General features: G+C 42.2%; 1 protein-coding gene across 1 annotated transcript; it reads left to right on the plus strand.

Annotated features, from left to right (window-relative positions):
• Positions 1-15,928: 15,928 nt before the first annotated feature.
• MRPS33 (mitochondrial ribosomal protein S33) lies at positions 15,929-21,309 on the plus strand. Its single transcript, XM_005482776.3, has 3 exons — positions 15,929-16,079; positions 18,718-18,971; positions 20,968-21,309. The coding sequence occupies exons 2-3, from the start codon at positions 18,757-18,759 to the stop codon at positions 21,071-21,073; spliced, it is 321 nt and encodes a 106-aa protein (XP_005482833.1). The 5' UTR covers positions 15,929-16,079; positions 18,718-18,756; the 3' UTR covers positions 21,074-21,309.
• Positions 21,310-25,055: the final 3,746 nt, after the last annotated feature.

The following is a 25,055-nucleotide window of genomic DNA, read 5'->3' on the forward strand; positions in this document are numbered from 1 at the left end:
AGGAAATGTCGAAGCCTTACTCTCTTAAGAGGGGAAAATGTAAAACCTGGATTTAGGTGGATCCTGATCATTCTTGATCACAAGCCCTTACATTATGTCAACCAAATCCAAAACAAGCAGAGCTGTTTCTCACTGCACCAAAAAATAAATCCCAACCTGCTACATAGTAGAGAGAGTGAGCTTGAAAAAAAATCCTGGATTCTAGACCTTCTGTGTGATCCACAAAGCTGAAGCCTCCAGACTCTGAAATGCACTGTTTAAAAAAGAAATACACATGTTCATTTCCCTTGCACCAAAAAGGGCTGGAAGCTGGCACATCCTGACCTGTGAGTACCACAGCATCCTGCAGCTGACAGAGAAACCAAGTCAGCTCCAAGCAATATTTGGTTCCCACTGACTCCACAGCATGAACGGTAAAGAATGCAGCTGCTCCTACTGCACCAAAAAGTCCACAGCCCAATGTCTCCCCATAGATGTATGCTGCAAAAATCTACATCCACACTGGATCCTACCAGCTTTTGGCCCCTGAACCCCAAGCTGTGTCATCTGAATAGAAAATAAACAGCCTTTCTGGGGCTGGTGACAGCTCTTGGCCCCAAGAGGGGAGCCCTGGGATTTTGCTAGCTTTTAACCCTAGCCACACGAATTATACTTGTTCCAGTGTGGAGAGCAGATGTGATAGCTCTTTGTGTATCAGAAATACATACCTGGATTGTCATGTGGAATACAGCTGCATCAGTAAAAAATTAACCCATATGGCTGGATCATAATTTTTGGCACTAAACCAAATTGTATTATGGAAAAAAATCAAAGTATCTCCCATTTTACCTGGCAAAACCAGGGTCCATATCAACTGGGATTTGCAGCTATGGAAGAATATCTGTGCCATTAAACCATTTTTTGTGTGAAATGTACTGTATTCTCTAACCACCTCACAGGGTTATGAAACTGACAAAGAAAAGTCAGTCATCCAAACCATAAAGGTTACAATCACCTGCATCTACTGAACCAGATGTACTGCAAAATTTCAGTATTGTGTTATGAATAGTCACTGTATCTGGAAAAACCTAGGTAAATTAAAGAGTTTTCCTGAAAAAAAGGGCTTAGTTTAATTTTTTTTAGCAATAACTTCCCTTTGTTGTTAATAATAACAGCCAATATTTAAGGATCTCAGGTTTTTTTAAAAATAGTTCAGCACAGATGGATCCACTTCTATAACTGGATTTTCCAAGTAACTGCATGTCAGTAGATAAAAAGAATTAGATGTTACAGGGGGCCTGGAACAGCCATACTTGTTGTCTGTTCAAAGATTAGAGTTTTGTGGCCAAAAAGCTGTTGGCTCCTATAAGAAGATGACGAATATGGAGGTTTCTTGTATCACACCCACACAGAGCTGAAAATGCACCTGAATTTCTTTGTCAATTTTTAGCATCAAGTCCCAGACTGAAGGATGAGAACAGGGAACAGGCCTAATTTTACCAACCATATTTTTCAGCTGATTGTTGGATTTTCTGTTCAAGCACAAAACCCTGCCTGCTATGTTTATTCTCTATTTATATTGAACTGGAAAAAATTGGTTTTTGTCTAAGTATCCAGTTTAGACAGAACTGGAAGACTGGGACTAGGAACAGAATGGAGGACTCGGTTACTAGAACTGTTTTTTCTCATGGCGCTGGCCAAAGATATGTGACATGATGGGAAAACCATATAATGGAATCACACACAAGATATTTCCCTCTTGCTAAACAAGGATTACAGTCCAAAGAGCCAAGACTTGGTTGGACACAGGGAGGTCCAGGTGCCAGGTTTTCCAAGACAGCAAGACAGTTTGGGGCAGAAGGACTTTTGTACCTGAAGAAGCCAGACTTGTTCCCTCTTCTCATTCTTAAGCCTGGGTTTGAAAGCCAAAAATTGACATTCAGTTCCAGGTTTTATCTTTTTCTCTGAAAAGGCATTTTACTGGCAGTTTCTATGCTTTTTTTTTTTTTTTGCTTGCATTTGTAGCTGTATCAGATGCAGTCTGTATCTTTCTACAAGTCACCTTAAACATGTAACTGTAAAAGAAATTGTTGGATTTTAGCTCCTCTAACTCTTAGAATTAAACATTTTTTTCCCTTCACCATGATCACTATTCCCTTTTTTCCAGAAGGGAGAATATTGCTTGCTGCAGGCATTAGGAGCCTTCCCTACGTCTCTAACCAGGATTGTTACAGACAGCCCCTTCTCAGCACAAACAGATCATTATTAAATTTTCTTCCTCCCACCCCACCCCTGCTTCACCACGGGGGGAAAAAACCAATCCTTGCCGATGAATATAAGCTGGGATAAAGACATTTAAAAATAAATAAATTTAAAACCCCACAACCCCTCCACGCACACTTGGGCACGCCACATGGGAACCGCTCCCTACAGGGAATTAAGGACATCTCAGCACAGGGAGCTAATTCACGGCTCTTAAATGAATCAGGGGCTGAAAACGCAGTTTCAGCGACGGAACGACAGCTGAGGCTTTGCTTTCTGCGGGTTACGATTCCAGTGATGCGCGGAGAAAGGCAGAGAGCCCAGGAAAACATGTCCGAAGGAGCGGGACAGCGAGCGCAGCCCGGTGAGTCCCAGCAGGGGCGATCCCTGTGCCCAGCCCTGGGCAGGAGCTCCCTGCGGACGGAGCCCTGCAGCCAGGGCCGCCCTGCATCCTCCATCCTCCCACCCTCCCGAGCATCCTCCCGCGCCCAGAGAGCTCCAGACACAAAAGCAAAGCCAGCGCCTCTACAAGGCACACAGAGGTGGGAGCTAGGAAGGGGAAGGGCAGAGTAAATGGACTGAGTAAATGCACAACCGATTGTAATTTGCTTTTCTTCGTCCGGTTTTTTTTTGCCTTTTTTTTTTGTTTGGTTTTTTGGGGGTCTTTTCTACATCAAAATGACCTCCACCATATTTTTTTCTTCGTCTTTTTTCTTTTTTTTCCGTTTAAAGGAAAAGAATTCAGTGCCATCTAGTGGGGGAGGGGATCGAGCAAGCCAAGGTGCTGCCCATTCCCAGGGATCTATACTTCTAATTCAGTTATTCAACAGGAAGAGGTGACCCTCAGTATTTCCCTGCTCTCTCTGTGATCTTCAGCTGCCCAGAGGTGCTGTTTCATTTTCATGGGCTCCAGCCTTCACTCTTTGTAAAGAATCACCTACTGAAGCCAAAGGAACTTGACCTAGTGTTGTATTACCTGAAGCAGTACTGGCTCTGGAGGCAGTCTGCTGCCCTAATTACAGGATTTCAAACACAAGACAGCAATCAAACCAAACACAGATATAACAAATTATGTCTACTAATATTTTTTATCATTCCAGTGCACCTTGAAGACTGGTCTCTGGGAATCCTCAGCATGTCAGCCCTTCTAATAACACAGCCATAAAAGGTGTTACCATAAAAACATCTGATGAGAACTCCCACAGTCACTTGACCCATCATTCAAACAGATTTGGGGTGTTTAGGTGACTCAGAACCACACAGAGGCTCTATAAAGGAAGATCTGAACCACAAAACACCATATAAAAGTTCGTAATCCAAACCCCAGATATTAACCAGTTGTCAATGTCCTTTATTTTATTTTTTTTAATAGAAAAAGAGTTTTCCAAAGGGAAGCATCAGCCCTCTGCATAAACAGAGGCTACACATACAGAGAGAACAGGCACACAGCTGTCTACACACTCATGTAGCTGTGCACACTGATATCTTGCTGCACACAACAGCACCTTGCTGGATGTCCTCTGCCCTCCCCACTGGCAACTCCCCAAAGAAATTAGTTTTTCTCCCCCCCCCCAATTTAAAAAAACAGCATTTGGATAGCAAAGTTAAGCAAGTTAGTGAAAGCCAGATTTAAAACCACCCAATCACCCATGGAGCATTAACTTGCCCAGCATACAAACACACTATGATACAATCTTTAATAACAATTTTTGTTTCCATGGGCCTCCCATTTTTTACAGTGCAAAGGAGGAATGTTGCTCACTTAATGAACACTATTCAAATTTTCTCCTATCCTTATCATCCAATGTGTGGTGCATGTACTATTTATTGCAGAGCATCCAGATCTTGCATTGCATACAGAATGATTAATTTCCTCATGGGCTTTTCTATAGTGGTGCTCTAATTGTAGTGTTGGAGGACTGGGGGTTTTTTACAAACATCAAGGAACTTATCTTCACAGCTCCCTGCTGAGGGACTGAGATAAAAGGCAGTATTTTCAAACATGTCAGTGTATTTTGGGTACTCTATTAAAGGAGCTTAGAACCTAAATTTCCAGAGTACTTAGCACCTTCCTTCCTCAGAGAACAGCTCACCTTTTGCTCTAGGCACAGCGGGCAGCATTTCTACCAATCAGTAATGGGACTTAAAGTGGACACACAGAAAATGGGGACCACATGGACACAAGTGGGGAAGAAAGTAATTTTTTTGAGCCACCAAGTTTCATAACAGCACATTTCACTAAGGGTGAAATAAAATCCAGCTTTCAATATCAATTTAAATGCCTGTGACCATGATTTTTTCCTCATCTGCTAGGCTCACCACTCAGCCTCCAAACCGTCCACTGTCATGGACATGTTTTATGAAAAATCCTTTCCTTAGGATTTTTTCTCCTGAGAAGCTGTGAGGCCTCAGGAACAAAATGTAAACAATGATTATCTGCTGCTGTAGAACGCAACAGGTGCATCTGTGATTGGTCTCATGTGGCTGTTTGTAATTAATGGCCAGTCACAGTCAGCTGGCTCAGACTCTATGTCCGAGACACAAACCTTCATTATCACTTTCTTTTTCTATTCTTAGCTAGCCTTCTGATGAAATCCTTTCTTCTATTCTTTTAGTATTGCTTTAATACAATATATATCATAAAATAATAAATCAACCCTTCTAAAACATGGAGTCAGACCCTCATCTCTTCCCTCATCCTAAGACCCCTGTGAACATGGTCACAATCCACCAAACAGCCACCATCTCAGGACTACAGAGTCCTGGTTCATCTGACACCTACCATGAATGAAAACAGAACCTGGGCAGAAAGCAGGATGGGATCAAGGATTTCACCTCATGACCACAGGTCACAAGTGAACAGCAGCCCTCAGGCAATATTTATTCTGGTGTTTTCCTAGAGTCCTCATTTAATGACCTGAGGCTGTGATGAACAGGGGAAGCACACAGGAGCTGAGGCAGAATTGATCAGGGGTCAGGAGCTGAATGGAGTGCACTATCAAAAGAACAGATTTGGTTTTGGAGGGACCAAAATTAATTGCTGGGCAGAAGGCAAGAGGACAGGCAGGTGAGAAGTCCTATGTCATATTTTTCAATGAAGCAGAGGGAATGGCCAACACTAAATGGCCTCACATAGAGACCAGTAAAAGACAGTGCACAGTCAAAACAAGCCACAGTATAATGTTGCTTTTCCAAAGGCAAAACAAAACAAAAGGTTGTTGGCTTTCCACTAGAATTGCTTTCTCCTCTTGAAACTTACTCTTCATTATTTAGCTGTCAACTGTCAAACCCACATCACTGTTAACAACCTAAGGCTGCACTGTGGACATGGCTATGTATGATAATCACTGCTCCTCATGAGAACAGCTCCAGGAATGCTTTTAAGCTCAGGCAAAACAAGGATGAACTATTTTAAAGAAAACTTTTCCCTGGACTTCCCAGTGAGGACATCATGCTTGAGAAATGTCAGCCCAAGCAGCTGGAGTTCAGCAGAGCTATGAGGCACCGAAAACAAGGCCAGGTAGGCAAACTCAGCCTGCTGAAAACATTATCCCTGAACCTCTGCACTGCCCCCACTAAGCCTGAGTGTGTATGGGCACTGTGCTAAACTGCAGAAGGACTTGGGAGATACTGCTTCACCTCTGAGGGCATTGCCAGCAGCTTTAGTGCTTTCAGCCAGTGTTGTCATCTTATTACAAAAGTCCCATACCTTCTCAGTGATTTCTCATGGGCATCTCCTCACAGCACTGACTTCTTCTTCACAGCACAACCAACAAACTTCAACTCCCTTCTCATCTAGCTAACCCACTCTTTTATATCACTCACCCTCATTGGACACAGCTGTGGCTTGTTAAGGGCAGGCCTGTTCCTAATCTTTGGTAATTAGTACAGCTGCAACTCCTCAGGGGTGAATTACCTTCTGCACTGTCTTTATTTTTTTACATTCTATCACTCCACAAGCCATGTGGTAGGACCTAAATTCTCAGGGTTTCTGTGGTCAAGATGACCCCCAGGTGTTGGAAAGTCTTTTTTTCCCAGGCCCAAGATGGAAGATGGAGTCAGGATTCTTCGGTTCTGGTTTTCAAGGTTCTGGTTTTCAAGGTTGTTTATTCTCTGTTATCTATTACATTCTTTTTCTGACCTGCTGAGATCTGTCTGGCAGGTCAGTTCACGGCACACCGACTGCCCCAGAGGTGGTGTTATCTTTTTATACTAAAAATGATGTGTACTTTATTTACAATAATTTTCCAATACCTATCACCTATGTTAGACAGTGTGTTTCTACTCTAAACCAACCCAAAAGTGCCACCATCACAGCAGAAGACGGAGGCTAAGAAGAAGAAAGAAGAAGGACAAGGCACGCCCAAATCCCTCCACCTTGGCTTCTGAACCCTCATTCTAAAAACCCCAAAATTCTACTTTTCTACCTTGTGACAAACTAACCATCATTCTACTTAAACTCTCATGGCTTATAAATCTTCACAGAAAGTTGGTAATTTTCTCCATGGGTTAAAATCAAAGGCACAGGTGTATTTGGCTTTGTGCCAAGGTCTCTGAGCTCCTTGCCAGGGGCTTGAGCCCTCGAGGGCAGCCAGAGGGATGCCCTGGGTTCCAACACTAAATGTAGATCATGCCATCATCATGCCATGATCCAACGTTTGACACGTTGAGTTCTAAAGTCAAATACTCAGGAAAGCCATTCAGGTCTCTTGAGTCCTGGGTAAACATTCAAGTGCTTCCAATAACAGAGGAGAAACAAGAAAGGTTTAAAGAAAAAGAAAAGGCCTAAGCTGCCCAGGTTTCAGCCTCTATTGAAAGAGAAATTCTGTTGGGAGACAACTCCGCTAAAGCACATGGGCAATATTTAGCCTTCAAGGCTCTTTCAAATTCATCTCCCTACAACAAAAAACAGATCTTAGCCCCCCCTGGTTTCACAAGCAGAGATTCAGCTCCAGTCTGCTGCTCTCTGAGAGCACAGCAGCCACTCTGTGTCCTGCTTACTGTCTTGCCAGCTTGGCAGTCAACATCTTCATATTCTACAGATCCTTTTCCTCTGAGCTGGACAGGCTTCCACACCAACAGACCTGTTTCCCCAAAAGCCTTGCTATGAGGACTGCTGCTTCCTTCAAGCCCATCTCTGCTTCCCCCTGTTTCCCTTTTGGATACATCAAGCTCAGGCTCCCACCCAAATCCTGCTGCAGGAAAATCCCCTTGCCTGCTGCAGTGGGAAGGTGACACTGCTCTGAATGCAGGAGCTGTACAGCAAGGTCACTTGCTGCTCAAAGCCAGCTAAGAAAGCAAGATGGTTCTCAACATCACCACCATTGGGCTCAGCTGAAAACAGGAGATATCACTTCATTAAAATTCATAGATCTTGTGACTCTCATAGAAATAGCAAGAAGAATCCAGGATGGCAGAGATGAATATTAGGGCCAAAGAGTACTGACTGAGAGCAAAAGCTCAGACCTCTGTCTGCCAAAAATAAGCATATTTGGGAAGAAGTGCTTTTATTCTTAAAGTTACATCTAACACATTGATCTTCAATATATTAAAGTCTGATTAATTCTGTTTTTTCTGTACTGCATCAATTTGCAGTTCATCTAGGCAGCCTAATGTAAAGGTGTATCTGCAGTACTGTTAGTTTGCTTGACCTGGCAAGTCACACTGTGCAACCTTCCCTAAACTTCTGACAGATTTCAGAATACGTTGTTCATTCCCAGAGAGATTTTTGGACGTGGTTTCTACCAGCAGTGTTTTGAGAGCTAATGCAGTGAAAGACAGTGCCACAGCCTTTGTAGATGCACAATGCAGTTCTTCATAGTGAGTGTATCACACCTGTGATTTGCTCTCAGATATCAATTAAATTAATTGCTTCTTTTAGTCACAAAAGAAGGACAATGATTGATTAAAAATCAGAATTCATAGATCATAAGAAGACATACAGAAGCAACTGGAGAGAAAACCAGTAAGCAAAACAAAAACCAGCACCTGCTTGGAAAAATTATATTCTCTAAAAGCAGTCCTTCATTTTGGAACAAGACTCAGAAGCAAGACTTCAGTCTCCACCTATTCTATTAGACTTTGAAGTCCCAGCAGAGTAGTTTCATTTAATTTTTTTTTTTTAAAAGGTATATTAAAATACATTGTGTGCTGCTGTAAAAGCAGCTGACATCTAGGATTATAAACTCTCTATTTAGACACAAGCATGCTGCCATCTTCAACAGTTTTGCATTTACCTCTCTTCATTTATTATCACCGAGTACATTTGCATCAAAATAAAGCAGTTGGTTCTTCAGAGCTCATCTATTTGTGCAGTTCATTTCCCTACCTCATGCTTCAGAACTGTGATATCACAATTACACCTCGTCCTCTGAAGTTGTCCCAGTGAGAACTGCTGGGCCATGAAAGGCTGTCGAAGGAAGGGGACCAGGACACCAGTTGGTTCATCACAGGCCCTTCAGGTCCGGTCCGGCCCTGGTCCCGGTTCCTCAGGTCTTTCTGGTCCAGTTTATTAAAGAAAGTATCAAACACTTATACAGCAAATAATAAGCTTATGAATATTCTGTAAGCCAGGCAATCTATTGGTTAAACTATAGCATTAACTCTTCCTCATTCCTTAGGGGTTACACTCTCTTTTCTCATGTCTCTTTCACTGTTTGTTATTATACCACAGCTAGGCCCAAGGACACTGTTATCTGTGCAGGTGCAGGACTTGGAATTAGCCATGGTTTTGTACTTTTCCATTTTCTAGCAGCTAAATTCCCAACAAAAGGCAGGCATTTATTCCCCTTTGCTGCATTGGCCACCAAACAAGAAACCATGGGGAGTACCAAGCTTCAGTGACCATACTCTGATTGTCCATGATAGAGAAACTGGCCTACAAGAATTTACTTGTTTCCAGAAAAATAACGTTTCAGGACTAAGAAACAAATTTTCCCAAAGGAAAAACAAACAAAACAAAACAAACAAACAAACAAACAAAACAAACAAAAGCCAAACAAAAAAACCCCTGAAATTTGGGACTCACAGAAATAAAATCTGAACAAGGAATTTTTCTCAGGAAAAAGGGAACAAATGTCCAGAAAGCATGCGTAGGAGCATGACTTACTCAGCCTGGGTACTAGCAAGGTCAGAGAGAAAAAACAACCAGGAAAAGCCTCTGTAGAATGCGTCTTACAGGCTGAAGCAACTGAGGCTGAGAAGTGCATGCAGGATTGATTATGATTCTCTAGACAGGCAAATTCTAAACCAGAGAGCAGCTCTGGTTACAAAACTAGCAGCAGTCTCCTGTCACCCAGCAGGACTACAGTGAAGAACTCCAAACTAAAACCAAAACTATTATCTGTTTCCACAACTCTGCCTTCAAACACTCAGTTTGATCAATGATGTTTAGGTCTACAAAGAGCACTACTGGGTATCAGGGAGTCAAACCAGATCTTGGAAAAATCTGCTGACTCAGAAATCAAGGCAACCAGAGTGGCTACCCAGAGCGCTCCCAAAGACCTCACGAGGAATCCTGTGATCAGCACTGGTCAAGATATCCTACGGCAAGGAGGGACCTAAACCAGGAAAACATGGAGAGAAATCTGCATCGAAATACGCCATGGAGGTCAACTATACACAAAATACATAGTTATTCAAACTACATACAGAAATATACAAAACCAAAGTCTGCTGAAACTCAGGGCAACCACCAGCTCACAAACCCAAGGGGTCTAGATCCAGGACAGTATCTTGAGAAGAGTTCAGCTTGAAGAAACAGAAAAGTGAACTCAAACAGACCCAACTCATCTCCTTGGATTTTATGTTTAAGAGATTGATTTATTCCTGAAAATTCTATTGCTGGAACATTTTTATTCACTCTTTTTTCACACTTGGTCAAACAGAATTAGAGATGAACAGCTTTTTGACCCCATTTGAAAGCCTTGGTGGATGTCCTTTCAGATGAGTGTTGCAAGGAATGATGGAAGAGAAACTACAAGAGCTTTTATCAGCAGTGAGCCAGATGTCTTCATTATTTCTTCTCTTTTGCTGATTCTGTCATTTTAATATTTTTCCTTTTTTTTTCCTCCCCTCTGCAATCCTCTGTTCCAGCCAAAAAAGATGTGTCTTTGTTACTGTTGCCTTTAAAAGTTTTATGTGCATGTTGTTAGTAAAGTAACAACAACACTTCTGTAGTGTTTTCCACAAGGGGAAGCTGAAGCATTTCTAAGAATCAATTAATCTTCGCAACCCATTTCTGAAGCAGACATTATTTTCCCCAGTTTACAGAGGGCTGAAATGGCAGATAGGTTAATTAACTTGCTCAAGGTCATTCAGTGAGTTAGCAATCGAGCTGCAAAAAAACCTCCCAAGATTCAACAATTCCCATTCCCAAACCCTTCATCTAACCACTGAGAAACATCCCCTCTCTTCAGCCTCAAGTGCTTCATTGAAATCTATCCCTGACCATGACAATATATTTATAACATATTGTTGAACTCCAAAGTAGTCAGTCTGAATGACAAACACAGAAGTGTGTGGAGATGCACAGCATCCTTTGCCTGCTCATGTGCAGTGCCTGCCATGCCGGACAGCTCCTCTCCCCTTACAGATGGCTGTATTGCAGCTCCCCTGCAGAACTGCCAACATCATCCCAGGCATCGCTCCGAGGGCACTGCACAAGAGACAAAGGCACTGGCTCTCCTTCCCCAGGGGGAGGGAAGGCTGCCTCGACAGCCTGGCTGTTGGGGAAAGCAATAAACTCAAAATGCCAACTGGCTTTGAAAAATAATTTCTGTTTTCCTCTTCTGCTGCATCTCTCTCCCAAGTGTTCCCAGCGTTGGATAGCTGGAGCAGCAGTGCTTAATAGTGACATATTTGTGGATTACATTTCAGCATTAGTTTGATGAGTTACTTTAAAGTCAAAATATCCTTCAAATGCCCACCCAAAGTCTGTCAGTCTCTTAACACTACACATCCTCTCCGGAGGGATTTGAAATTCAGATGTCTCTGTGGCTCAGCACGAATGGCTGTGCAACAAAATACAGTTGAAGTTTGACAATTAATCATGAACACATAATGAATAACAAATAATTTCTAAGCATGCATGCAGCCAGTGCAGTTCTACCAAATGCTCAGAGGGTTCTTCTACTTACTCAGATGATTTTGTTCCCTTATGTCAGTATTTATAGCAAGAAAATGTTAGAGATCATGTTACAGCACTGTAGTTCTAAGCACAAGACTAAGGAGTGAAGTTGATCACTTTGTCATACAGGTACTGCTCAAATGCCTCATTTCCAAGATCAAAGGCTACAAGTTCAGACTCTGCTTTCCTCTAAATGTCAATAAACAAGCACCAATGAGCAAACTGTCACCAGGATCTTTTTTTCTTTCTGCGTATACCTTTGCCTTCTCAGAACAGACAATGGATCAAGCATTGCATTTTGTCAAAATTTTGCCTTAAAGCTGTCATTCAGTTATAAATAAAATACATACACAAGATGAATTAACTAGATAAACAGATCACTATTGATCAAAAAATATAACTCCAGACAAAATTACTGCCAACTATTTGTAAAAGGGTCTTTATTATACTTTATCATAAGGTCTCTTCCTCTTTTTTTGGCTGCTTTGCATGTATTCCATGAATGCCTCTCCACTCCCTTCATTTCTTTCCTCCACAAGAGGCCCTGTACAGAGAATGCCCATGTTGTCTTCTACCCCATGTCACTCTCCTTTAACTCCTTTCTAGGGTTTTCAGCTTTTTCACTCACCCATCTCCCACTGATTTCCTTGTTAATAATTGCTAACAAGTCCAAACACTTTGCTCTGCTTCCAACAAAAAGCTCAGGAGGATCTAACAGCATTTCCATCGAATTCAGCTCATCACAAACCCACCCATTCCTGTCTGATGGAAGGATCACTCTCTGCTGCAACCGTCCATTCCCTCAGCATGCCAAGTCTCATTTGGACTGGGAAGACCTTGGGGTGGGGATGTTGAGTTTACACTCCCTGGCAGAATACAGGGAGACACAGATAAGGTGAGCAAGACTTTTTGGGTCCATGGATTACAAACCAGATCATTCTCTGTCTCCGCAAATTTGCAGATGTGTTGAGCTGTGGTTTTGTTGACTGCTGTGACCCTGATTTTCCACCCTGAGTGTCTGTGTGCTGCCTCACTGGCACGCTAACCCTGGCTGGGTGCTCTGCAAGCAATTCTCCTCATAACCACAGCAACAACAGTGCTACAGTGACATAAATAGGCTCCTGTAAGTGCACACTCTTACTTTGATTTAATAATAATAACAGGAATGGCTGACAGGAGAAACAACTGAGCAAAAAGGCAGAAATATTTAACTAATGCAGACCTTTTCATGCTTGTGCTTCCACCACAGTAAACAGGCCATGCTGGAGCCTGCAAGTATAGGCAGCAACAATTTTGAGGGAAACTTTCCCTATTTTGAGGGAAAGAGGAAGATGTTTTCCAGTGGTCTATATGCCAGTTTTCAGAGCATGGGTAACATGTAAGTAAAATATTTTCATTGATGAGGAGGAATGAGATTGAGCTGATGTAACTACTGAATCAGGCAGGATGATTTACCAAAATGCAATATTAAAATACTTTGCCCCAATCCTTTAACATAAAGAAATTTGAAGACTGAGAAGGTAAGAGTGCATACAAAACCACCACCATTATTTTAGAGATGCAGAGACAGTAACCTGTTCCAAACAACCCTGTTGAGGAGATGTAGAATGGAGTGGGGCTGGCTGCAGAGAATCAGGCTGCTGATCCCTCCAGTGAACCAGAAGTGTGCTCAGTTTGGAGCTGTGTGAGGAAAAAGCCTCATTACACCTTGCAAAAACTTCTTTTCTGTGACAGACATTAATCCAGTCTGCATGGAAGGAGTATTTTTTAACTCAGTGTTTAAACAACTTAATCACAAAAGGGGGGTGTTTGTTTAGGAGCCAACAATCATAATTTGATTATAGCAAGGACAGTTGTTATAAAAAGGACAAAGGACAGTCCCAGTGAGGGAAATTGTCTCTCTTTCTCCCCCCATCACCCTCTCTCTCTCAAACACACACACACTCTGAAGCTTAGGAGAGACCTTCTCCATCAAGATGGGAGGAATGACGAGAAAATTGCGATTCAAAAATAGAGATAGATATGGAAATGAGAATACTTATGATCTTACTCCATAAAGTCATGATTGCTTAATTAACAAAATGGCCAATTTTGGCTGAAGGATGACTTTGTCTCAGCAGCAGGGTGAAGGAAACACTCAGAAGTTAAAAGCATGGTATAGAATAATGTAGAAAGGCAAAAATATAGGAAAAAATGTTCTGTTCATACAAAATATGAAGACTACAGAAAAAGCATAAATGGTGTGACTACAGACAGTAAAATGAGGGGTGCAATAATGCTGAAGTGTATGTCTAGAGATGGTAAAATAACACACAAGTGGCAGAAATGCTAAAAACCTTTATTTCCTCCTTAGAAATATTAAGGAACAGACACTTTTCTTATCTTGCAGAAAAAGAAAAGAAAAAAGAAGCACTTTTCCATCCATTAGTCAGTAATGAAATTGGTTGGCAAGATTTACTAGAGCAAACATTTTAAAATTAGAATATCTACAGAACTTTTATGTGACAGTGTTTGAATAACTGACTAAAGAAATTCCATGAATGTTAATTCTTAATAATCGCAGAATCATACAAAGGCTTGGGTCAGAAAGGACCTTAAATATCATCTAGTTCCAACCCCTCCCTTCCATGGGCAGGGACACCTTCCACTAGATCAGGAATATAAATGAAATTAGAGGGTCGTGCCAATATCCAAAAAGGACAAGAAAGAGGACTGAGTTGCCCAGGCCATGAGGCTGCTCTGCCTGTGACAAGCATGGAAAAGGTGACAGAAAATTAATTAAGGAAGGATGACAGAATAACAATTTACTCAATGCTTGGCAGAATCTGCTCTTCTAGAAAACAGGGCGAGCCAGACAAACCCAATTTGCTCCTTCGATGGCATTACACGTTTGGCATATAAATGCAATCACATAATTGTCATTTACTCAGATGTTTGCCCAGAGTCTGATTTAGCACCTCCTGGCACTGATTAAAAATCAGCATAAATCAAGCCCTGGGAAAGCTCATCTCCAGTGGGATTGGCAGTGGCCACAGAGGTGCCAGGGGAAGCGTGGCAGGGTCAGGTGCCCATCCCCACACCCAGGGGCTCCCCATGGCACACACCCCACCCCAGGTTTGGGGCACAAAGGTGAGCCACCAGCTCACCACCTTCACCAGCAGCTAGAGACCAAGAGGACACTGGTGCTGAAAGACTGAGATTGCACAGGTGAACTTGCCAAGGGAGATATATTTATGCAGCTGAATAACCATCTTCGAAAACAAGCAGCAGGATGGAAGCAAAAGTAATGAGAGTAAGGACTGGCAAGGAGCACATGAGCCCTGAATTTGGAGTAGAGACACAATCTCTCAAAGCGGTTTGGAAACACAGTGAATGACAAACATTTGTGGCTCCCAAACTCTCCCTTTCATCTCTTTTCATTAAAACTAGATTTTGACATTTATCCCGATTTGCAGCCTGGTCAAGAGTGAAGACACCCAGCTTCCAGCTCTCTGTCTAAACTCATGCCTTCTCCCAAGAGTAAAGCCAGCTTGGTTTTATTAACCTGAGCACATGTTCTTATAGAGCGAGGCTGCTGACTGGACATGTCACTGTGGACATCTCACACCACCCTTCCCTGGCAAAACCAAAGAATAAGACTCTGTGTAGACTTGTCATCCTTTTAATGGCGATGTAGAAAACGCCAATCACTTGTTTTTAAAATTTTAAAAGTTTAATAGTAATAAAATGGTTATAAAAATAGTAATACAATTAGAGTAATAATAATTTGGGCAATTTCAATTAGGACATTATGAGACAATACAAAGAGTGAGGGACGTCTGGCTACCTTTTTCTGGGCAGCATAAGCCCGAAAAAGGACACCCATTAACAGAGGATTAACCCTTAAAAACAACAGCCTGTTGCATATTCATACATTTCTTACATGATGCATAAATTCCATTCAAACACAGGATTCTGTCTGGTCATCATCAACTTCTTCCTCTGAATCCTAATGGCGCCTTTGAGACAGGAAGAAGTTTGTTTCTTCTGATAAGAGAGCAATAAATTCATTTTCTCTGAAAGATTTAGGTGTCCTGTGGCTGCTATCTCAGTGCAAGTCCTTTCTTTTAAAAAACTATCCTACATAGCATAGTTTCTATTTTAACATTTTTTATAACCCAAAACCATATTTAACACACTACTTAAGAGAATTTATACAGCATTACTTTCTAACACAGCACATATCATATTCATTTTAATATTTGCAAAAAACCAATCGTAAAATACTCATTTTTCGCGAGGATAACCACTCTTCTCATTTCCTTATTAGATTTACGCCTCTAACTCCAAAACTGCTTACAACAGGGAGGGAAACAAATGAAAGAAAGGGAGTCACAACGAAAAGGTTTTGTTCTTGGCTCATGGAGGGTGTGACCCCCTTATGGTGTGATCCTTGAGGGTCAGGTGCGGGCCTCTCGTGGTGTGATCCTTGAGGGTCACTTCCAGCTCGGGATATTCTGTGATTCCGTGGCTCCACCATAGCGGGGACTGGCGAGCCCCACAGAAAGCGGGGAAGGAGGACGAACAGCAGAGGGAGAGGAGGAGAAGGAGGAGGAGGAGGAGGGGGAGGAAGGTCCCTCCCTGGGCCGCCCGTCCCGCCCCTCGCGTCACCCGTGCGCGCCACCTCCGCTCCGGCAGCGCCGCCGCTTCTCCGGCCGCGGCCCAGCGCGGGGTGAGCGGGGCTGAACGGGGCCGAACGGGGGTGCCGAGCTCCGGCCTCCGGGTCTGAACTCCGGGGTCTGGGCTCCGCGGTGCCGGGCGGGCCGTGTCCCCGGGAGCCGCAGCTCTCGGCCGCGTCCCGGCGCTCCCGTCCCACAGGGAAGCGGGGCCGGCCCGGCCTGAGGGCCCGCCGCGGGTTGAGCTCCATAGCGGCCTGGTCTTCCCCCCATGCTCCTGGGGAATGAGCGCTCTCCTGGCGTGTTCCCAGTGAGAAGGGAGCGCTCCGAAACAAGCGGGTGGATCGGGAATACAGAATGAGCCAGCCCAGGGGGAAGCAGGGAGCCGGCAGCTGTGGAGCGGCAGCACGGAGCGCTGGGTTTGGTTTAGGTGTGCCGGCTCCGAGTGGCGATGCTGGAGATGTCATTGCTGGAAGTGACAAAAACAAAAGTACTCTTTTGTGTCACAGATGTGACATCTCACAGAATCACCCTAGAACAGGCTATGGATAGCTTTGGGAGTCTGCAGCCTTTGCTTCGCTTCTCTCCCAAGTGTTCTTACTCGGGCAAGGGTTAATGGAGGTCTCCAGCCTTAGCTTGGGGTGTTACGATTCTTTAGAGAGTCAGAAGTGAAAATCAGGTTATTCAGACCACAAATTTGCGTTATTCAGGAGCTAAAGGTGTTTTTATTTTAAGGCTGGAGTAAGTAGAGATTAAGCAAGTTGTGTGTTTGTGATAAAGACACAGTTTTGGAGTCCTGTGATGAAGAGTTTGGGGGACAGCTTGTTGCTTTGTCTCTGAATGCAGGAATTAGAACAGGCTGTTTTGAAAGAGATGATTTACCAAAATTTAGTGATTATTTCCCCCTGTATAGATGCTTACGTTGAAGTGCTGCCCTGCAATCATTTAAGAGCTTCTGTGTTCTCACACTAGGCCTACTGCCTTAGCTCAAGGTCTCTCTGATGCTTTGCCTTCCCTTTTTTTACTTTCACCATTATTCTCTCTTCTCAAATTACTTGAATTATTTTCATGCTTGATTTTTTTCCTGCTTCCTTTAGAGTGCTTTGCCAACAGGAGTAAATCAAAGCAGGTCCTCCAATGAGCACATATATGTATGTGAGATTATGAATGCTCCAAATTTGTGTTATTAAACAACAGGCTCTGTGTAATCACACTGAAGTGGACTTAGCACTGTCCTGACGATTGCTCTTATCCATGATCTTTAATTTGTTATGCTCATATTCTGGAATCACCTGTGCAATATTTTTTAAAACAAGATTTTTAAACTTTTACCTCAGTGTCATGCTCTTGAAGGAACCTGCTTAATTTGTCTGAAGACTTATGTTATCAGTCATTCAAAAAGGCAAAGTAGAGACAAGATACTACTTCAAATACAGGATTATGGGATTCCTATTTGTCTACTACAACCAATCCTGCAAAGAAAGAGTAAAGACTTAAAATGGGGAGGATTAGAAAAGCTGAGAGAAAACCCTTCTTATGCTACTTTAGCAGAGTGGATGTGTCTGGTGGCCTAATACCAATGGTTTTGTCTTTGGGGCATTTTTGTTGCAGAGGTTTTTAGGTGAGAGATGACTGAAAGAGAATAAGCAGGGAAGCTGCTGATTTATTTTCTTGGAAAAAAGAATCTGGCATGGAAAAACTACTGTTTTCCTCTTAAAAAGAACAGGTATCATGAGAGACTGAAAAGAGAATGGAGAAAAAGCTGATGGAGATGATCAAGGGGAGGGAATTGAGTTGGGAAAGATCTGTGTGATTCATGCAGAGAAACATGATTTGTTTATAGTCCATTGTTACATGGATGATAACAATGTTTTAAATAGGGTGAGAAATTTTCATGAGGAAAAACTTCCCAGGTCATTTTCTCTGTATATTCAAGTGGTGCCTTACCCTGTGCAGCAGTTGGTGGTACCACACGGGTGCAGTTTTTGGCAGAGCTCGCACTGTAATTGTTCCTTTGGATGGAGTTTAAGAGTTGTCTTGAGCAAGCTGAGTGATTTCTGCTAATAAACCATGCTAGCCATGGTAAATTGTGGTGCAGTGCACTTCTATGGTTGGTATTGCTGTCTGTAGGCTGGGAATTGTCCCTGAATTTGTGGTGCACTTCGCAGGGGTCTTAGGGAAGAGACGAGAATGTGGACTCCATGTTTCAGAAGGCTTGATTTATTGTTTCATGATATATATTACATTAAAACTATACTAAAAGAATAGAGGAAAGGATTTCATCAGAAGGCTGGCTAAGAGATAACAAAGGCTTGTGACTGACCAGACAGAGCCAGCTGGACTGTGACTGGCCATTAATTAGAAACAACCACATGAGACCAATCACAGATGCACCTGTTGCATTCCACAGCAGCAGATAATCATTGTTTGCATTTTGTTCCTGAGGCCTCACAGCTTCTCAGGAGGAAAAATCCTAAGGAAAGGATTTTTCATAAAAGATGTCTGTGACATGGATTTATGCAGATGTTCTTTATCAGCAGGATTACACGCTAAAGTATTAGACTGATTTTTTGCAAGGAATGTGTGATGTCAAATGAGTGCTCAGTGTATGATACATTCCTTTGTTTGCCCTTAAATCTGGGGTAGCTGGTTCTGCTGTGAGCTGGGTGAAGAGCTGTGTGTCTGCTTTTGCAGGAAGGTCCATCTGTGTGTGTGCCCAGTGCTCCAGGGGAGATGTCCAATGTTTCCAGCTACGCCCTGCGCATGGCCCGCCTCAGCGCCCAGATATTCGGCGACGTGGTCAGGCCCACGGACTCCAAATCCATGAAGGTGGTGAAGCTGTTCAGCGAGCAGCCCTTGGCCAAGAGGGACGAGGTGCACAACTGGTACCCCCCTCACAACACCTACTATGCCCTCATGAAGAAACTCCGCTACTTCGGCCTCTACAGGTGCTTGGAGGGTGGGATGGGAAAGGGGTGGGTGGGAGTCTTGTTCCAGCTGTTTCCAGGGGGATGGAAACAAGAGAGGGATTCACAGAACAACCAGTGGTGAGAACGTGGGGTGTGGAAACTGGGGAGATAGACATGGGGGCAATGAATTGGGGAAAATTTTGAGGGAGGGCCCTGAACTCCGACCAATCACTCGACACTCCTGCTGGAAGGTTCTAGAAAGAGGGGATGGGAGGCCAAGTGATTGACAGGGGTCCAGGGAGGAGATTGGGAAATGAATCAGCAGAAATTAGAGGATTGACATGGGGGAGGAGGGAAGCAGCTTGGGACAAGCCATTTGGAGAGAATGAGGATACACAGATCGAATCATGACAGAAAGGGAACAAAGGTAATAAAACCACCTTGGGGCTGGACAGACAAAGAGGACACAGTGATAGTTTTCCTCAAGGGAAGTGTTTCCTTCTGAATATGGTGCATATGGAAGTAGGCACTTGATTGTTGGCACTGAGGGCAATAAGAGCAAAAGTGACTGCTGGCTAACTTTTATCATAATTGGAAGCTTTTGTGAGAAAGACTGGAAGTTTAGTTGTGGGCAAGCAGTTACCTAAGAAATAGTTCCTGCTTTTGCTTTGTGGGGAAGAGAAGAAACCTTTCTGACAGACAGGAGATGCATCTGTAGTTCTGAATATGGCAAATGAATGTGCTACAAAGAGGTGATGTTAACACCAGACTTACCATATATTTCTGTCATTCAGCAGCTAATAAGTGAAATTTAGAAGAGACAGAAAGTCTCTGTTAGGCCAGAGGGCCTTTTTATTCTTCAAAATAAATTAAATTAAATTCAAATGTGATTTAAATAGTCTTGTTAATTCCCACTTCATCCAAACCAGTTGTCTAATTTCTAAATTAACTCCCACAGTCTGCATCAGGGAGAATTGTACTGCTGAAAAACATCAGCAGGAGTCAAATGCAGTTTTTTCACTTCAATCAGGTAGCTCTAAAAAAATCTTTAAAAGTGAGGCTGCAAACCCTGTGTAGTCAAAAGAGATTGCTAGTATGACAATACTAACCATCAAGGATTGCATTCAGGATGCTCTTGCTTTAGGTAGGTGTGCCAACACTTCCTAGACTGGCTGTTTGTTTACACAGAAAGCCTCAATGTGAAGCTGATGTTCTTCACTCTTCTCCTTCCCCTATTAAGTTCCTTCTCTAGCTGTATACAGAGAGTTGGAAGAAGAAAAAAAAAATGTAATGAAGAATCATAGACTAATGGGGTCGGTAATAAATCACAAGCTTTTTGTTTCTATTTAGAGAAGTTGTGTTTAAAAATAGCAGTGCAGCAATCTTAGGCCACATTGGATGCAGTTGTGACTTTTGAAAATCACTTTGCACTAAAAAACATGGGGACAGATTAATAGAATTTATTAGAAAGTGATTGAGGATTAATTATCCCTGTCAACCCCTTCATCCTCCTTCCTATTTTACTCTCTTATTATGATTCTCCCAGTACTGATGCCGTCTCCATAGCTCATTCCTGAAGTCACCTGAGAGCAGTGCCATGTGCTGTAATTACTGCTCAGCATGGCCCTGTTTCCCCAGGAGCTAATGGCCTGAACACAGGAACACAATGTGCTCTGCCTGCACTGCTGGGCTGGGTAACAAGGGGGAAAATCTTACTCTTGTCTCTTGCTGGTTTTTGCATTTTACTGCTCATTTAAGCAAAGGGGATCAAAAAATGCAATTGAAATAACACACATGTGCACACACCCTTTGTTGCTGAAAAGGGCAACCCTGTTAATTCTGAAGTGTCAGAGGAAATCTCTCATGTTATTATTCAGCAGTGACATGGAATACATTGCAGCAAGCTTCGGTTTGGACTTCACGGTTAAAAAGTTTTGATTTTTGTTTTTTTTTCATTAGCATGTAGTTCAAAGATCAATTCATATCTCTGGATCCCAAGAAAAAGAATAAACTTTATTCCTTCTCCCCCACCTAGGGATGAGCATCAGGACTTCAGGGAGGAGATGAGGCGATTGAAAAAGCTCCGTGGGAAGGAAAAACCAAAGAAGGGGGAAGGAAAGAGAGCTCTCAAGAAGAAATAGTGCTGCTTGAACAGTGTAACTGACTGCTCTGGAAATGCTGGGGAATGGCTGGAGAAGGCTTGGCATGTGGGCTGTGTGTGGGGCACAGGAAACACACTGTGAAATTGTGGACTCCGCCTTGGGAATGCACTTGGGTCTTTGAAGTTTTACTGGTTTTGAATTTCTATACTTCAAATATACTGTATATTGCAGCACAGTAATAAAAGGAAAAGTGCTCCGTGTTTTTCTTGAAACCACCTGCAGCTATTTCAGTTTTTCTTGATCTGGAAATTGTTTGCTTTTCATTGTCTGTTTTACTTTCTTGTGTTAATATCAACACTGTTTTATGTGTGGCCACAAAAAACCAAGGATTCCTGCTGCTGCAGCTGCTTGTCAGTCTTATCTGTTATAATTAGTTTCATTTCAGGTAGCTCTAGTGCTTTTTTTTCCAAGTTTTTTTTAAGGTTTTTAAGTTGCTGTTGCACCCTGTTGTTCTGTGCTTGTCACTGGGCAATACTTCCCAAACCACTGCCTGCCCACAGCACTCTCATTGTACCCTAAACTTTTAGACACTACAACAGAAGAGGCTGAAATATTAACTAAATCCATATAATAATGGAACTATTACATGCAATAATAGAATTTTAAATATTTTTCACAGTAAACTTATTCTGATTGCTTGGAAGACATGTATGAAACACTACCTAAGACAATGAACATTTTTATTAGCATTCAGTAGGGATTTTATCACTAGGCTCCTTTGGTTGCTAATATTAATCATTGGTGGATCTAAGTAAATTTCTAACAGCTCAACAGCTCTGCCTCACCGAGGTTATTAATTGAAGAAGTGCTGATTTTATTAAAAGGTGTTTCTGATGAGCTGCATAGCTCTTGTTCAGTGTCCTTACTTCATGTTACCTGTTTTTCTAAGCTCTAAGAGAAGCTGATTTTAGGAAGTCTGCAATGTTGTGGGAGAAGTACATGAGTTCTCGCCACAGTCAAATAAATGCTGTAGAAGTTAATATTTTATATTCACTGCTCTGTACTGCAGTGCTAAGTTTCTCTCTTATTCTAATTTAAAATCCTATTAGTAACTTACAACTTGTGCTCAACTGTAATGTTCTTAAGCCATTTTTGTGTTCCATCCATGTGTTGTCTGTGGGTTGGGACCTGTCTGGTGCTGAAGTACCTGCAGCCTGTGGTGGGCCTGCCAAGAAGTTTGTGGTTCCTGGGACATGAGCATGCAGCTGAGGGGAAGTGTCTGCCTCCCTTGAACACACCTTTGGGAAGAAGGGCACCATGAACTCACATTCTGGGCAGGAAAGAGAATTATCCAAGTAGAAAAATTGCTGCTGCCTGACACTTTCTGGTTTGGAGTGTGAGGAGTGAAAATAAGGACCCATTCTGAACCTCTTCAGCAGAGCTACTGCAGCAGCTCTGCACAGTTCTTGATGCCTTTTAAAATTAAATCCAAGATAAATAAAAATGTTTTCCCTGCTGTTTCAGATGAAAAATCAAGACCATCTCTTCTGGTGCTCCAAAACTCCTAAAGCTTTCACAGTATAAACACGCAAGGGACCAAAAAGTGTGCATGCATCAAAAAGGGAATTGTGGTTCTGTAAAGGAAGTATGAATGGTCTTAAACTAGGTTATGAGTAACTTATAGCAACACATAAAATACTTGTGCAACATGATGAAACTGATGGAAGTGCCTGTGAAGTAGGAGATGAGAGACAAATGGAATGAATCGTTGATTTTCACCTTTTTTGTGCAGCATTTACAAAAGCAAATGGATGGAGGAAAAAATAAAACAACCTCTTTCTGAAAAAGTACAAGAGAGGTTGCTTTGCCTAATTCTTCATGGTTTTTCTTCTGTAATACTCATTTGCTAGAACTTGGTCTTTTCAAAAATGGCTGTTTTCCCTTCTCCAAAGTTTCAGCCTAAAATAATGATGACTCAGCCAGTACTGGAGCATATCCTAGTGTTAGCATAATCCATTGCTTGCTGGGAGCATTAGCATAACTATTTTGTTCCAGAAAATACAGCCTTCTCCTTTCCATAGCTGGGATAGAAATAAGCACTTTCCTACCTCCCTTCTAACCTGTGCTCTGTCATTTGGGAATAGGCATGGCCTGAAGACTGCATTTCATCAGTCACAGGGACTAGACAGATTGGGAGTCAATCCTGAAGCACCACAGCAGGTATAATGCAGTAGGAGTATTTAAGGGAGGAAGGAGAGTTCTGGCCATGATCTGAATTGTAAGGATAGGAACATTTATTCTTTATACAACTATTGGTATAATGGTGTTTTATGTCCATCCATTTTATGTACAAATTACCAAGTTCAACTAGATCTTTATTTTCAGTTTTCCCCTTAAAATGATTTTTTTTCACCATTGAAACTGCTGTGTCTTGTTACAAAAGTCACTCTTTTCCTGAGGAAATGAAGTGACTGCCCTCAGAAGATGTATGCTTTAATTCTTGTTTGGAATAAACCTGGTTAGCTGACCTCCAAGGGGCTAACTGAGAGTGAAAACTAACCTCTTCCCAATCCTGAGCAGCTTCATTAAGGGCCCCTGTTTCTTTATTTTGCAGTGCTTTAGCTATGCCTGTCTTTAATTAGACTCTGCTATGATGTATTCATAGCTGCTGAGCACTGCTGTGATAATCACAAGCTATTTTGTAAACAGGCTGACCCAGTTGCTGTATATATCCTATAGGGAGTGCAGCTATTGCCAGAACCTCTCACTATTGCAAGCCCTGCAGACAGGCAGAAGCTCACTTGCATGTGACTGCACTTTGTAATGGTGGAAAGAAAATAAAAACCCTCAGTGTTGCTTTCTGGCAGAGCTACCATTTGTTAAAATCTGTGCTCTGCTCAGAAAAGTAATACCTTGAACAAAGTTTCTCCTAATGTGGAAAGAGTCTGTACTACTCATTAAAACAGCATGCTGGGTTTACACAGCTCAGAGTGAAATGCACCTGAATTTCTCTAAGGTTTTAGATAAATGCTTTGTCTTGCTTGCCTTTGCTTCCCCAAGAGTAAAATTAGAGTAATGATCACTTGGTGAACAGCGTCATGAGGTTAAGCTGCTTCCAGGCTGGGAGTTTACCCCAGGAGAACCCTGCCATGGGCAGCTTAGTCTGGCTCCTGGGGTGGCACTCGGAGCTCTGCTGGTTCAGAGACATGGCTGTATGCAACAGCTGAGGACATTTTTAACACAGAATCTAAGTGTGGTATAGTTCCTTTGTTTGCTGTTCTACTTTAGATGTTTAAAATGTCAAATGATGAAAAAATCCTGATTTGGTCAGAAAGTAAAAATTTTTTAAAAAATCACAGTTATTTCTTAAACTATAAATATTTTTGAAAATTTGAAGTATCTGTGTACATCTTCCTCTACCACTTTGAGTTTGAAGGCTATTTTAGGATAATTTTAAAAAATCAACAAAGACTGAAAACATTCACAAATTTAATGTTTTATGATTTTATGTTTTTGAAAAGATTCACAAACTTGAAAGGCTGCTTTGATAAGGTAATGACTGTGTTTTGTGTTCTTTCTTTTAAAGCAGAAAGAATAATATGCAAGGAAAATAAATGCTATGGGGATCTCAGATCAATTTCCTTAAACTCAGTTCTCCTCTGTAACTGGTTGTGGAACTTCTTCTACAGTCCTTTGGCAGCAGATTCTGAAAAGAAAATCCTTCAAGGGGACATTTTCTGTTCATCATCTTGATACTGAGTTGTGTGAGAGCAGAAAGTCTTCCTGGTTAACCTCCTGTAGGTACAGCATCATTTCTCTAAACTGTCCAAACAACAATGGAAAACTCAAAGGTTCTAATAAAACTTTAAGAGGAAAAAGGATTGTATGAGGCAAGTAAGAGAAAGCAGAAATGAGAACAATACCCTTGTCATAAATCCTAGAGGTAAAACTTGAATTATGTGTGTAGGTCAGCTATTTCCAATGGATCTTTACCCACAGCTGGGGTAGCATGAAAAAAATG

This window comes from Zonotrichia albicollis, chromosome 4 (assembly GCF_047830755.1).
Source record: "Zonotrichia albicollis isolate bZonAlb1 chromosome 4, bZonAlb1.hap1, whole genome shotgun sequence".
NCBI lineage: Eukaryota > Metazoa > Chordata > Aves > Passeriformes > Passerellidae > Zonotrichia > Zonotrichia albicollis.

Coding starts and splice junctions, on each gene's coding strand:
- MRPS33 (XM_005482776.3), top strand. CDS start 18,757: ATGTCCAATGTTTCCAGCTACGCCCTGCGCATGGCCCGCCTCAGCGCC. Junction 18,972..20,967: donor CGCTACTTCGGCCTCTACAG/GTGCTTGGAGGG, acceptor TCCCCCACCTAG/GGATGAGCATCAGGACTTCA.